This window comes from Acinonyx jubatus, chromosome A3 (assembly GCF_027475565.1).
Source record: "Acinonyx jubatus isolate Ajub_Pintada_27869175 chromosome A3, VMU_Ajub_asm_v1.0, whole genome shotgun sequence".
Lineage (NCBI taxonomy): Eukaryota > Metazoa > Chordata > Mammalia > Carnivora > Felidae > Acinonyx > Acinonyx jubatus.
Genome location: NC_069388.1, coordinates 126,366,678 through 126,383,201, shown reverse-complemented (window position 1 = coordinate 126,383,201; position 16,524 = coordinate 126,366,678). Strand labels below are relative to the sequence as shown.

The window sequence follows — 16,524 nt, the reverse complement described above, 5'->3', positions numbered from 1 at the left end:
AAAGAAGACATCCGGATGGCCAACAGGCACATGAAAAGATGCTCAACGTCGCTCCTCATCAGGGAAATACAAATCAAAACCACGCTCAGATATCACCTCACGCCAGTCAGAGTGGCTAAAATGAACAAATCAGGAGACTATAGATGCTGGAGAGGATGTGGAGAAACGGGAGCCCTCTTGTACTGTTGGTGGGAATGCAAACTGGTGCAGCCACTCTGGAAAGCAGTGTGGAGGTTCCTCAGAAAATTAAAAATAGACCTACCCTATGACCCAGCAATAGCACTGCTAGGAATTCATCCAAGGGATACAGGAGTACTGATGCATAGGGGCACTTGTACCCCAATGTTTATAGCAGCACTCTCAACAATAGCCAAATTATGGAAAGAGCCTAAATGTCCATCAACTGATGAATGGATAAAGGAATTGTGGTTTATATACACAATGGAATACTACGTGGCAATGAGAAAAAATGAAATCTGGCCTTTTGTAGCAACGTGGATGGAACTGGAGAGTGTGATGCTAAGTGAAATAAGCCATACAGAGAAAGACAGATACCATATGGTTTCACTCTTATGTGGATCCTGAGAAACTTAAAAGAAACCCATGGGGGAGGGGAAGGAAAAAAAAAAAGAGGTTAGAGTGGGAGAGATAAGCATAAGAGACTGTTAAAAACTGAGAACTGAGGGTTGATGGGGGGTGGGAGGGAGGGGAGGGTGGGTGATGGGTATTGAGGAGGGCACCTTTTGGGATGAGCACTGGGTGTTGTATGGAAACCAATCTGACAATAAATTTCATATATTTAAAAAAAAAAAAAAAAACCACTGTCAAAATTATAATCCAAGAATTCTTGCCAGAAATAGAAAAAGATATATACGTTGAAAGAGCCAACGGGGATTCTCTGAGAAAATTAACCCAGAAAAATCAACTCTGAGAAATATCCTAGAAAAGCTATTAAATTTCACAGACTAAAAAAAAAATCCTCAAGGCCTTCAAGTATAATGGCCAAATAACATTTGTATATTATTTGTATGATTCCCTTTGTAAGGAAAATAATTTAACTTCAGTGAGAATTTCCATATTCCACATACAAAGCAAAGCAATAATGGAGTAGTGGGTTTTTCTGTTTTTTGTTTTTTTTAAGTTCAATGAAAGAAAGGATAAACTAAGGATTTTATATCCACACGTTTTCCTTCAAATACTAGACTACTAAAAAACAATTTTGAACATACAAGAACTTAAGGAACTCTTTCCCCATGAGCCCGTCTTAAAACATCTTCTAAAAGAGGGGCGCCTAGTTGGCTCAGTCAGTGGAGCATGCAACTCTTGATCCCAGGCTGAGTTTGAACCCCATGTTGGGTGTAGAGATTACTTAAAAGTAAAATCTTAAAGAGCGCGTGTGTATACACACACACACACACACATCTACTAGAAGATAGTTTCACCCAACGAAGAGATGACTGGGAACACTTCAAAACAAGAAGTGACAGCATTCTGAATCAGAAATGGACATCTAAGACACTAAAGAAAGGTGAGGATGAAGGCAGAAACTAATGTGCAAATATTATGTGTTTTGTCAAAGTAGCAGTAGTACAAAAAGGGCAGAGAACGGAAAGGAAGAAAGGAAAATAAACTGATTTTTGTAGAAGCAATTAGAAGAGATTAAAGAATACCAATAAAATTGATGCATGGGTAAAATGTTGGGAGGCCACTGATAACATCAATAGGAGTATTTCAGTGAAATGATGGAAGTAAATCCCCATGCAACAGAATTCGAATTCAAGAGAGAAAAGAAAGAGGAAGTGCGAGCAAGTATAGACGACTCTAGAACACGTTAAAGAAAGGGAAATAAATGGGGTGGTAGCAGGATTTAGTGGGGTCTATATCCCCCAAAGGCAAACAAAAAAATAGTTTTTATGATGGAAAAATAAAAGCATGTTGTACGCTGATAAGTCTAACAGACAGCACAATTCATGGTATAGGAAAAATATTCTTCCATGAACAAGTGTGAGATCTGGTAGAAACACAGATGGGTTGGCCGTAGCCGGTACAAGGACAGTTTGTCTGCGATAACGACAGAAGAGGTACAGATGCAGGCAGGTGGTGGGGTCTTATGGAAATATTCCTCTGATTACTTCTATATTCTGAGGGAAATAGGATTTCTCAGAGAAATGGGTTTCCAAACAGCCTGTGTCCCTTCCACAACAGCCTTTACCAAAAAAGCAGCGTAGCAGTAACATAAAAATTAGTTTTGTTCCTTTTTATACTTTTTCTAAAATTCTGATCTTAAAAATACAAACATAGTAACAATGAACACTCTAGATCACCGTATGGCTTATCAAGTGCCTTCAAATATATTCCCTCATCTAATTGTCGCAAAAGCCTTACCCACAGAGGTGTAAAGTGTTGAGGCAGAATTCCCATCCCAGACTTCTGACTCCCGAGTCTGGGTTCTTTCCTTTCTCCCAGTTACTGAATTCAAACCTGCTGTCTGTTATAGCTTATTGCCTCTATTTGTGGACACAGCTATATCCTCCCATACAGTAAACCCCGTGAGGGCTGCTACCTCTCTATTCCTAACACCCAGCAGTGACTCAACGTTGAACAAATGAATACATAAAACTACCCAACATTAATTTGAAACTTCGGTCAATGCACATATTGAATCTTGCACCGTCTCTTAGACAACCTGGCAGCCTTGTGAGAGACTAGAATATATGTGTCAGCAGCATTTTTTAGTCAATATCCATCCGAACACAATAGCAACCTTAAACAAACAAGCTCGATGAGGACAGTATCTGCCACCTGACAAAAGGAACTACTCCCAAAACTCAAATTACTCTGAGGTAGGGGCAGGCTATGTAGAAGGACTGGACGTTTAGCTGCAAGACATATTTAAGAGCCACTAACGTAATTAAAATACCCTTCGAAGAAATTAATCATACAGCTGAGCATTCAATTTGCTATTTAATGTTTTTCCCCACTTATTCTGTCAGGGCACGGGCAATTTTCTTTTAAGAGACTGCAATACCAAAGCTTCAGGCTGGAGAGGGAAGGGCCATAGCAAAGCAGATTTCAATACTTCAGGGAGGAGCGAAGTGAAAGCACATGAGAATTCAAAGAAGCCAAGGTGAAAAGAGGGTTCACGGTATGCGAGAGCACTGTGTGACTCTTCGTCTCCCAGACCACTCTGTCACAAATGTGCCCGATTATACTGACCTGAAATGGACCTCCACAGTTCGCCTGCTTCATCTCTCCTTGTATCCTCCACACTTAGCCTATATTTTCTCTTTTGCCCCTCAACCTTTGACAAATTTCATAGCTACTGAAAAGCGCAAGTGATGGTACAAAGAAACACCAGTATACCTTTCGCTTGGGTTCACCAGTTATCGATGCTTTGCCATTATCTATGTGTGCTTTATCTATGTGTGTGTATACACGTCTTTTAAATTATGGTTTTGACTAAACCATTTAAAAAATAAGCTGCAGACATCACACTTAGATTCAAGAGCCAAAGCTGTTCAAACTCTTTCCAAGATCTGCCCTGAATATCTCACACAGAAAACTACAAGCTGGGTATGAACTACATCGAGAGAAACAGGAAGAACTTCCTGCAAAAACGAAATAATATGTTTAAGCAACTCTTACCCCTTTATGAATTATGGGATAATCACAGACAAATCTGACAGTGCCACTGAGACAGGCATAATCTCACACGGGGAGTGGGGGAAGGCGCTCAACGGAGTCTAGAAGATCCGTTCCACCTGTGTTCCCTACTTTTAGTCATGAGATCTTAGGCTCCTTATCTGTGAAGTGTGGCTACCAAACCCCAATCCGGACTCCTCTGGGTCCCGCAGGAGAAGAGGCAGGAACTAGCATCAGCAGAGGGTAGCACATGGAAGGAACAGCACGAAAAACAGTCCTCGATTATAAACTCATCCAGAAATACAACCAGATACAGGGTCTAGTGTCACATAAACCACTAAGTTGAACAAAATTTAAAAAAAACAAAAACAAACGGTGCCTGGGTGGATCAGTCAGTTAAGCATCCGACTTTAGCTCAGATTATGGTCTCATAGGTAATGAGTCCAAGCACTACTTTGGGATTCATTCTCATTCTCTCTCTCTCTCTCTCTGCCCCTCATGGGATTCTCTCTCTCTCCTCTCCCTTCCTCACTCACCCTTTCTCACCAAAAAAAAAAAAAAAAAAAAAAAAAAAAAAAAAAGCCACATACCCAACCCTACTTTGTTGAGCTCAATTCACAATAACATACTTCGGAATATGCTGAGAACTAAAGAAAAAAATGAATGGGAGCTTACAATAATTGCTTAAGATTTTCTTTTAAAAGCATTTCTTCATTAGTTCCTTTTTAACACCAGACGTTTAACCATTCATGGTTTTAGGGTATTATTTTAAAATCAGTGTATCTTAACACAGAATTAACAGGACAAATACATTCACTATAAGAAAAAACAACATGACACATTCCCTTATACTGTGCTTTACTTTAATTTCTTGGTTTCTTCCCTACTGGAAAAAATATCTGAGCAGCCACTGGAAAGAAGGCACTGTGCTAAGAACAGGATACATAATTTTGATCAAGTGCTTGATTTCCTGCAGTTTACATAAATAACCAAGATATATAACATTACAGGGTGGTCAATATCGCCGATAAATTATTCACTAATATCTCATTTTTCTTGGCTTTCTGGATACACAGAAAAAACAATTTCTCAGGCCCCTTACAGGCAGGAAGGGCCATATGATTAGTTAGAACGCATGCACTGTGAGCAGAAGTAACAGCAGTTCTGGTTTAAAAAGTTCCACCTTTCAGCCCTCTCTTCCCTCTTCTACAAACTGAGACAGTGGAACCTCAAGAGGTCACCAGCCTCTGTGTATTCTTCAGTCATCACTTGGAACAAACTGTTCAGGGGAGTCATGGCACCAAGAGCAGGCTCTGCCACAAATAAGGGATGAGTTGTTACCCGGTAAAACACAGAAATGTCAGGAGTTTTCGTCTATGTAACTGTTTTTATTATCACAGCAGAACCTAGCCTATACTGACTATTCCAGCACACCAGAATACTCTGCTATACAACAAATGAATGAATGGCCAGGTTTATCACCCGGGTGAACACAGACGAAAATGTCAGGAAGTGTACCATGGTGGTGAAATCTTGAACAGGGGAACTTCCGTTGTACTCTGCCACTTGCTAGCTCGGTGACCCGTGGTAGTTACTTAACTACGCTTTACTTTTGCCATCAACAGACAGGCTAGTAACAATACCTATCTCAAAAAGTGGGGGAGAATTAAGTGGGCTAATACATACAATAGCACTCAGAAGAGCCGCCAGCACAGCAAACATGTGGAATGAACGTTAACGTTTAAATAAGCAAATGTAAGTAACAGGACTACTGTTGTTCTTCTAACATCTGCTAATACCGTTACTAAAAATGAGACCAAGTTAAACACAAAATGCTTTAGATAAATTTGATGTTTGGAAGAAGTACCAAAATTTCACACAAAGTCACCTTCCTCATCCAAGACAAATTATTTCCTCCTCTCCTGCCTAAGCTCTATTAGCAGAGTGAAAGGCCATAACTAATACTTACTGCAGTGACCCTGTCTCCACCATTAGTAACCTGCTTATAATAAGGCGATCCTGAAAGAACTCTCCAGGCAGATAGGCCATAGTTAGACGCTTTGGATATGCCCACTTCAGCAGTTTCGCATCCACCAACCAGTAAAAGTCTAGAAAACAGAAAAATAAAAAGAACTGATAAACTGTAATATGAGTAAGAGGACATCAAAACAAGGAGAGCAGAAACAGTCACCTTCACAAAGAAAACTGAAGTAAAAGTTGCTATATACTAAACCCAGAAGTAAAATATTTTAGAAGAAACAACCAGAAGAAAACCAGATGGTTTTTCACCTAGAATTCCACCTTCATTTATACAGAGGTAAGGCTTAAACACTCAAGTACCTGAAATCCAGATGGGAACGGTAAAGAAAGAGTAAAAATGTTTTAAGGTTGGCCCCTGAACACTGAAGAAATGGTCTGTATCAACACCAATAAACTTCATATCCAGATGCGTCCCACACCCAGATATAGGTATATTCATCACAGCATTATGCACAGTGAGGACACAATTACAGATGTTAGGGATGACAGCCAAAAGCGCTGTGGATAGAACAGTACCCTACAATAATAACGACACTGAAACAAGACGACGCGGTAGTTTACACGCACGTTATGATCTGTTTCCTCCAGTTGGTCTACTTTGTGAACAATTAGAGGCAAGCTGCCAACAGGGCAAACAGTCTGACATATACTAGAAGGTAAAAGACTGTGACACTACACAGACTAAACTCATTAATAATGAAAACCAAACAGTCATGATGTTTTTATTGACATATAAATGATACATAGCATATTAGTTCAGGTGTACAACATAAGGATTCAAAATTTGTAATATACTGTGAAATGATCGCTGTAACTAGTTAATATCTATCCCATACACAGTTACACGTTCTTTTTCTTGTGATGAGAGCTTTTAACATCTACTCTGTTAGCAACTTTCAAATATGCAATACAGTATTTTTAACTGGAGTCAGCACCAACACTCAGGATTTTTAAAGTCACAGCATTCACTGAATCTAGCCGAGAGCTATGTAACAGGCATTATAATCATCTATCGAAAAAGAAATGTTTAAAGGTAAATTTATGATAAGTTAAAGGAAGCACTACACCTACCAGTGAATTATTCATTGTTCCCAATGACAATAAAGTGGAACACTAACAGAAAAGAGAAGTCACAGTTTCACTGGTCTTGTCCATGTAACACTGCCCCAACATGATCTACCACTGTCCCAAATGACAGAAAATAATGATCAAGCTCCCTTTAAAGCAAAACACTCATATTGTCACCAGGCTCCCATTTTGTCAAAAAAAGGATGTACTTCATCACACAAATTAGTCCTTACCTTTTTCTAGACCGTGTTCATAGAAACAGCAAAACTTAAAAAACTTTAGTTTCTGCATAGAAAATACAAGGTAAACGAAAACAACACTTTAAAAGGCTCTTTAGAGTTGGTGTATCAAAAGGATTTACTTAAAAAAAGGGTAGAGGAATGACCAGGGATATACCTATGAAATAAGAGTGGCCACGAGTTGACTGTTGAAACTGAATGACAGGCACAAGGAAGTCAATATATTATCGTCTCTATGAACACGCTTCAAATAATCCACAATGAAATTTTTTTCAAAAGTCATTTTGTTTTAAAAAAAAAAAAAAAAAAGCAGAAAACAAAAAAAAACTCTGGGAGTGCCTGGCTAGCTCCATCAGTAGAGCATGCGATTCTTGATCTCAGGGTTGTGAATTTGAGCCTCACACTGGGCGTGGAGATTACTTTATTATTTAATATGAAATTTGTTGTCAAATTGGCTTCCATACAACACCCAGTGCTCATCCCAACAGATGCCCTCCTCAATGCTCATCACCAACTTTCCCCTCCCTCCTACCACCACCCCCACCCCCGTCAACCCTCAGTTTTTAAAAGTCTCTTATGGTATGCCTCCCTCTTTTTTTTTTTCCCCTTCCCCTCCCCCATGATCTTCTGTTAAGTTCCTCAGGATCCACATAAGAGTGAAAACATATGGTATCTGTCTTTCTCTGTAGGACTTATTTCACTTTAGCATAACATTCTCCAGTTCCATCCACGTTGCTACAAAAGGCCAGATTTCATTCTTTCTCACTGCCATGTAGTATTCCATTGTATATATAAACCACAAGTTCTTTATCTATTCGTCAGGTGATGGACATTTAGGCTCTTTCCATAATTTGGCTATTGTTGAAAGTGCTACTATAAACATCGGGGTACAAGTGCCCCTATGTATCAGCACTCCTGCATCCCTTGGGTAAATTCCTAGCAGTGCTATTGCTGGGTCCTAGGGTAGATCTATTTTTAATTTTTTGAGGAACCTCCACACTTGATCTCAGGGTTATGAATTTAAGCCTCACACTGGGCATAGAGATTAGTTTTTAAAAAATCCTCCGAATAAACAGAAACAAAACAGGTAATCCTGAATATTGATATTTCTGAATATAATCTCAGTGTTTTTTCAAACAGAAAACATGTTTTTCATAAAACATATCTTTAAAAATTAGCAACCTATCATTATAATAAACATAAAAACACTAAGAATTCAACAAATTCCCAAAAGACCAGGATAACTAAAATAATTTTCCTCTGCTCAGTGTACAACATATATATTTATATTAACAACAGTATAATTCTTTTCTCAAAGGATTCAATATTATTATTTACTCTGCACTACTATGTCATGGAGGGGACATATCTAATTTTCAGATAAAAAATATACACAGTTTTTGGCTCTCGGCTTGGAGGAGGCAAAGGTGCAACTCTCTTCAGTCATCCAGAATCTGGGTTCATCCGACACCAGCCGCCTCCACCACGCCGCCTAAATTCAATCCCAGCAAGATCTAAGTTGTATACCTGAGGTACACCAGTGGGGAAGTCAGTGCCACATCTGCCCTGACCCCCAAGACTGCCCCAAGTCTGTCTCCAAAAAAAGGTTGGTGATGACATCTCCAGGGTAACCTGTGATCAGAAGGGTCTGAGGCTGACAATGAAACTGACCGTTCAGAATAGACAGACCCGGATTGAAATGGTACCTTCTGCCTCTTCCCTGATTATCGAAGCCCTCAAGGAACCACCAAGAGAGAGAAAGAAGCAGAAAAACGTTAAGCACAGCGGAAGTATCACTTTTGATGAGATTGTGAACATTGCCCGACAGATGCAGCACCATTCTTTAGCCAGAGAACTTTCTGAAACCATTCGAGAGATCCTGGGGACTGTCCAGTCTATGGGGGGCAATGTTCATGGCCACCACCCTCATGACATCAGAGATGCATGAACAGTGGTGCTGTGGAATGCCCCACTAGTAAGAACTACAAAGGAAAATTTTTCAGTTAGAGGATCATTTGACAATCAAAAAATAATAATATGTATACATACACACGTATATGTATAAAACTAAGTTGCCTGACTACTGAAGAAGGAGATACAGAGTTAACTGAAATCTCAGATTTCTTATCTCTTGTTCTTCATGCTAGAAGACATGTCCTCGCCATGATTTTTGAGAAATATCATAGCCATGTATACATCAAACTGGCTACATGCGAACTCCATTAAGAACAAAAGAGATCCAGGGACGCCTGGGTGGCTAAGTCAGTTAAGCGTCCAATTCTTGATCTCAGCTCAGGTATTGATCTCGAGGTCATGAGTTCAAGCACTGCATTGGGCTCCTCACTGGGCATGGAGCCAACTTCAAAAATAAATAAATAAACAAACAAACAAACAAATAAATAAAACAAAAGAGATTCAATACCTGCTTCCAAACCTTTCCTCCATTAATGCCTAATTGAGGAGTAAGCGGAAAAAGAGGCAGAATGATGGAACTAATCACATACTGTCCTCACTAGATGATAAAACCATGTAACTTGAATGAAAACAGTCAATGAAAAAGAAAGAAGTCTGAGGCCCAGCCCAGCACAATATACAGAATAAATGTTTCCTGAGTAACTGAATTTAAAGCTCCAACTTTCTCCTTAAGTAGCACAGTGAAAGGTGCCAGAGCAACTGCACTTCCCCCTGCCAGTCCCCAAGCTTGCTGGTTTCAGCAGCGAGGTGTGAGAAGATGAGGCAGGGAAAAGGGGAAAGGTCAAGGCCACATCGGGGAGGGAGAAAATGGGGGAAGGGGATGATTCACTGATAAAGATAGAACTAAACAAGGCTAAGCCGATAATCTGATAAAGGAAAGTGTTAAGAAAAAAATTTCAAACTATTGATGAAAGACTAAAAGCCATGAACACAGAGAAAAATACCATGTTCTTTGACACACCCTCAATACCTGAAAGAAGTCAATTCTTCATCTATAAATTGAATGCAATTTCAAATAAAATCCCAACAGAATTTTTCATGGGACTGAACACATACTAAAAGTAGACAAATCTAAAACTTACATGAGAGTGAGCAGTTCTAAGAAAAGCTAACTCCGTTCTCACTGCTAATCATTCCCTTTGTGAGCTGTGCTTTGTGCGTCTTCATCTGCAAATACTTTCCTACCTGGGGTCATTAAGACATTCTCCTTCAAATTCCACCATATTACACCTAAAACTTACAGGGGTGCCTGGGTGGCTCAGTCGGTTGAGCGTTCAACTCTTGATTTAGACTCAGGTCATAATTCCAGGGTTGTGGGATTGAGCCGCACGTCAGGCTCCATGCTGAGCGTGGAACCCACTTAAGATTCTCTTCTCTTCTCTCTCTCTCCCCACCGGCGTCCCTCCCCTGCTATGCTCTCTAAAAAAAATTTTTTAATTTCTAAAAATTTTAAATTTCTATTTATACAATGAAAAGATAAATCACACACCAGATGAACACACAAAAGTAACAGAGTATTAGCAAAGAATGTATATGGATCTCCCATAATCAGCCCAAAACAAAAATGGACAAAGCATTAAGCAAGTCACAAAAGGAGAAATCCAAAAGTCAGTAATGCAGATTAAAAAAACAGATTTAGGGGCGCCTGGCTGGCTCAGCTGGTAGGGCATGTATGTGACTCTTGATCTTGGCATTGTGAGTGCAAATCTCCATGTTGGCCACAGATACGTTAAAAAAAAAAAAATGACTAAAATACAGAGAATGTTTAAGAACACAGTTAAAGTACGGGTGAAGCTTCAAATTGGAACGATCATTTTGGAGAATGATGTGGCAAACCTAACAAAAAGACATACCTGACAACCCCATAAACTATGTTCTAAGGACACTCTAGAGAAATTCTTGTACAGGTATATTTATCTCATGGTAAAAGAAGATTTTGTGCAGCACTATTTATAATGCAGGAGAATTAGATGTATTTTAAATGCTTAAAAGGAATGGATAAATTTAACAAGTTATTCAGGAAAACATATACAACAACAATAGAATGGATACGTAGATAAGATGGTAGGTAAAGAAATGGGGGTGGGGGGGAGGCATGCACCAAAATCTTGAGAGCAGCTACCTCTAGAACGGGATGAGGAGACAAACGAATGGAAGGAGGGAGTTTGGGGAATTCTGTTTGTACTGTCTCTTTTACTCATGTATGTGTATGTACACGGACACACACACCCCTTAAGTAAAAAAGAAAACGTTAGTATTTGTTAATTCTGAGTAGTAGATACTTAGGTATTCATGACCTCATTCTCCGTACTTTTCTCTTTAACTTAAAAACAGGAACATCGAGATACAGTATCCCAAATCATGTACATAAATTTTGCCAGTTAGTGAAGTCCAGGAAAGAAAATGCAGTAAACTGGCTTTAGCACATAACACCCACCCACAAGTCTAGTCAAATACTGAAAATAAAATCAGCGTATCATTTACTTTGTGGCATTTAGAGGTTTTCATACATTAACGGTTATAGCTTAAGCATTCCGTGATTTACTGCTGAAAGGATCGTTAGATTTTTGCAGAAGTCAGCCCGCACACAGATAATACTCCAGAAAATAACTTACAGCATTAACAGTGTTCTGTTCCAGTGAATTCCTCCACCCAGAATACTTCCTTAAATATACTGGATATTTGGCTTAAGTGCTTACTTTAAGAATCATATTTTGAAGTAATGGTTTTAAAATTTTTCTATAAAAACATAAAACAAAACAGATTTTCTACAGTGCAAATTAAGTTCTCTAGATTAAAGCACATGATGTGTGGGAATTGTAACTGTACTTCTTGACAAAAAGGAGAGAAAGACTGACCTTCCCGGTAATCTTCAACCTCAAAATTTTGTGGAAAATAGGAATATCATAGGTCTAGGTATCAGGCATCAGATTCCAGTACGTCTGCAACAAAGTAACTATGTGATGTTATCCCATCAATATTTACTAAATGCAAATTGTGTGCTAAGCAATGCGGAATATGGAATTATGGCAAGCAACTGAAGAAGCTTCGTGATGAACCGTTTATAATTCTTCTTGGAATCCATTTGTAGTGTTACAGTATCTCCCAGTTCATCAGCATCGAGCACGGGGTGGCTCTTAGGGCCGTGCTTTCGATCCCCACCTGCTTTCCTCTGTTGGCCTTAGAGGTACACTGATTGGCAGGAATGAAAATGAGCGGCCCCACTCCTGGGGGGGGGGTGGAGGTGGGGGGGGGGGGGAAGCGGGGAGGGACAAGTCAACACAAACCACTGCCGCACAGGACCTCTTCAAAGACCTCGGAGGTAGGTACAAAGACAGCCAAAAGGACAGTAGATGGAGGAAGGAGCCAAGGAAGGCTTCACAGTGAAAAGTTTATCTTTTAAACAATTTCCCGAATAAAGGGATCAGGTAAAGAACATTCCAAGCCCTGGGAATTCAATGTCAAAAAGCAGAGTGTTGTTTGTGAAACGGTGTTTGGAGAACAATGAATGCAGTGTGTGCTTCTAGCCTATAAAAAGGGAAGCAGGAGGGGGAGAGAAAGTTCAAAGGGGTCCTGAACACTACAGAATACTTTGTCTTGCTCCCTTCTGGGCACTTGCCACCTTCCACCTTACCTTCTCTACCAGAAGTTATTTAAATCACGCCTCCATTAGCAAACTTGGAGCCACTTAGGAACAGGGATTGGATGTGCCTCCTTCATAGCATTTACCACAATTGTTTCACGCAAAACACATCTATCTGTGCGCTACGTGCAAAGCACTACAAGGAACAACGATAAATAAGACACAGTCCTTGTCCTTGGCTTAACCTCCCCGGGCTTCAGCTCTCCCACCTGAGAAATGAAGGGGCTGAACCAAATGACGGATGAACCTCTTCCCCAGCTCTGACATCCTAAGAGGCTCAAACTCAGAGCAGGAACACAGGTATCAGACAACAAAAATAAACTGTGACAAATGGAGCCAAAAACACAAGAAGAGGTGAATTAAATGAGCAGGAGTAAAGGCGGTGGCCGAGCAGAACAAGGGGCAGCGATACGGAGGTGGTCAAGGCCATCTGAGGAAAGGCAGCTGGGGACAAAATGTGTGTCCCTAGGCATCGCCCCACATGTGACACTGATGAACCGGGAGAGCTCCATGTGACACTACAAATTGTTTCCAAGAAGAATTGTAAATCGTTTATTAAGAAGGTCCCTCAATCTATAATTGTTGAAAGAATCTGCCATCTAGTGGCTCAAACTTCTGAAAGCAGAGGAAGGAAGTTTGAAATAGGAGAAACAGCTGTATATGCTCCGTCCAGTGACCGGTGGGCTTGTGGCATACAACCCACAGAAAGGGAAGAAGGAAGAAAAACACTACAGCTCTCAAAATTTTAAAGCGCCTAAGATCACGCCTGTCAAAATAAGGGCTCAAGAATTGTTACCTACTGCTTCACAGCTAGAAGTCACTCCTCTCTTGGGATAATGGAAAATGTTCTCCTCATTTTAATTCATCTTCAGTGTACCTTACACATTCTTGATTTCAAAACCTTTACTACTTCCAAATTTAAGATTCCGCTGATCTCGTTATTAGATTAAGAGCTTATAGGAAGAAAACACACATAATTGGAACTCATTCAACAGCAGTGCTTTTCAAACGTTCGTATGCATCACAATCACCTCGAGCGCGCTCGTAAAAACAGACTGCTGGACCACACCTCCAGAGGTCTAATCGAGTTGGCCTAGGATGGAGTCCAAGAATCTGAGTATCGAACAATCTCCCCCAGTGATTCTGATGCTGCTGGTGCAGAGACCACACTTTAAGAACGCAGCTTTGTAGGATGTTTGAATCTATGATCGGAGCTCTGGAGGACACGGCTCACTAGAAATCAAATTATGAAGCATGGCACGCTTAAGGATGATCACAGAAAACTAATTTTAATGAATGGTTAGTTTTTAAAGGCAAAACAATGAGAATTTTTCTTCAATAGGAAAAACACTATAAAAGACTGGTTAGTTTAGTAATAAAAAATCATTCCATTTTCCTACAGTTTAATAATTAGGCATTTAATATATTTAAAATTGAGGGGTACCTGGTTATAAACTCCTTAAAACACAATTTATAATAATTCAAAATCAAGAGGTGTGAGGAAATATATAAAGTTCAATACTCTTTATTTTAGATCTTTCAAGCAGAACTGAACCCATACTGAGATAGATGGTTGGATGGCATAGAACAGAGGTCAGCCAACATTTTCTATGAAAAGCCAGAGAACACATATTTTAAGCTCTGTGGACCATAAATGGTCTCTTTCACAACTACTCAGTCACAGTACAAAAGAGCACAGACAACATGTTAAAAAAAAAAAAAAAAAGCATTACAAAGTTCTAATAAAATTTTATTTGTGGACACTGAAATTTGAACTTCCTATAATTTTCATGGATCATAAAATTTTGGGGGGGGAGGGGGGTTTCCATTTTTTAAAATGTAAAATCCATTCTTGGCTGATAAGCTACCTTAAAGCAGGTCAGATTTGGCCCACAGCCCATAGTTTTCTAGGCTCTGGTACAGAGAAAAGCTTACTGGGTGTGAGTATCAGACGACCTGAGTTTACCACGTAGAGTTGTATCATCCTAGGAGACACTATTAACCTCTCAGAGCTTTGGTTTCTCCAACTATACAAGAGCAGCTATAATACCATCTTATTGGATTGGAGATTGAAATTCAATAAATATCTGGTAGTCCGTAAAGACTCTAAAATTTTTCAATTATAACCTTAATACCTTCAGGTTTAGTCAATTCAGTATCAATTCAGGAAGCGCCTTCATTTTTCAAGGTACTGTGCTAGCAGTGTAAGAAATGCTTCGTAGGGAAACCAAATTTTCCCTGCCCTGAAGGAATTTACAGTCCCATGGGGTAATGGGGCTGTGATTTCACCTAAAAAAGGCTTGAAAAAACCTGTTTCAGGCCTTCCATTCATATAGTTGTTTAACCTGAGCTCTCACATTTTAATTCTTCCACTCCCAGGCTTTCATTCATTTACTCAACAAATATTTCATTGAGCGCCCTATGCACCAGGCCACATTCTAAACTCTGAAAAAAAACAGCTACAAATAACACAAAGTTCCTGCCCTCACAGAGTTTACATTCCAGTGCATCAGTATTGCTTCTCCCCTTTTTCATGCTTTAACAAAGCCAAGTAAATGTTGACAACTGAACCATAATTTACTGATATTCCATGCAAAAAAGCATGTGATAAGCATTGATAATACAGTGCTAAGACCAGTGCAGATAAATGAAGGGAAAAAAAAGCAAAAAACAAAAAAAAACAAGGACATTCCAAGCAGAGGAAAAAAGAAGAACCACGAATACCTTTAAGAACAAAATCATTTTGAGAAATCTAAGAATATATGTATATATATATACACACATATATATGTGTATATACATATATATGTGTATATATATACATATACATATATGTGTATATATATATATAGATATAGATATAGATATAGATATATATAGTTATCTAGAGCAAGAGTCAGTAAACTACAGTCCCTCGACCAAATCCAGCCCACTGCCTATTTTTGTGAATAAAGCTTTCTTAGAACACAGTCATGCTCATTCATTTATATATTGTTACGGCTGCTTTCAACACGGCAGTGCAAGAGTTGAATAGTTACAACAGAGACCATGTGGTCCTTTACAAAAAAGGTGTGCCAATCTTGGTGTAGAGCAAAGAAACATGAGGGGATGTGGCAGAAGGTTAGAGAGGTTAAAAGACCAAATTATAAAAGGCCTTTAATACATTGGGGCGTCTGGCTGGCTCAGTCTGTGGAGCATATGACTCTTGATCTCAGGGTTTTGAGTTCAAACCGCATGTTGGGTGTGGAGATTACTTAAAAATTAAAAAAAAAAATTTTTTTAAAGGCTTTTAACACTAAATTAAGGAGTTACATCTGTATCTCAATGGCTAAAGGAAATTAGAGGATTTTTAAGTAGGTGATCAGACTTATATCGGACTTGTACTCCGTGCTGGAAACACAACAGAAAAGAAATTAGAGGAGACCAGACAGGAAGCAGGGAACACACTTGATAAAGTGGAGAGTGTCTGAGCTAGAAGGATGGCAGGAGAAATAAACAGGCAGAGACAGATTTAATACATTGAAGAGAAAAATAATCAAGTTGTTAAGATTCGTAAGAATGAGTTAAGAATTATCTAAAGCAAATCTCAGGGCACCTGGGTGGCTCAGTTGGTTGAGCATCCGACTTTGGCTCAGGTCATGATCTCACAGTTTGTGGGTTCGAGCCCCACATCAGGCTCTGTGCTGACCACTTGCTCGGAGCCTGGAGCCTGCTTCAGATTCTGTGTCTTCGTCTCTCCCTCTGACTCTCCCTCTCTCTCTCTCAAAAATAAATGGACATTAGGGGCACCTGGGTGGCTCAGTCGGTTGAGCGTCCGACTTCAGCTCAGGTCATGATCTCATAGTTTATGGGTTCGAGCCCTGCATCAGGCTCTGTGCTGACCCCTTGCTCGGAGCCTGGGGCCTGCTTCAGATTCTG

General features: G+C 39.6%; 1 protein-coding gene and 1 pseudogene across 3 annotated transcripts in view; one reads left to right on the top strand and one right to left on the bottom strand.

Moving 5' to 3' along the window:
- NBAS (NBAS subunit of NRZ tethering complex) overlaps positions 1-16,524 on the bottom strand; it is a 331,328-nt gene that overhangs the window by 272,687 nt on the left and 42,117 nt on the right. For all 3 annotated transcript variants that reach the window (XM_053201218.1, XM_027077936.2, XM_027077937.2), the window contains exon 10: positions 5,612-5,750. In XM_053201218.1, the coding sequence (XP_053057193.1) occupies positions 5,612-5,750 (139 nt within the window). The remainder of the gene's footprint in view (positions 1-5,611; positions 5,751-16,524) is intronic.
- LOC106980346 (60S ribosomal protein L12-like) lies at positions 6,165-8,996 on the top strand (annotated as a pseudogene).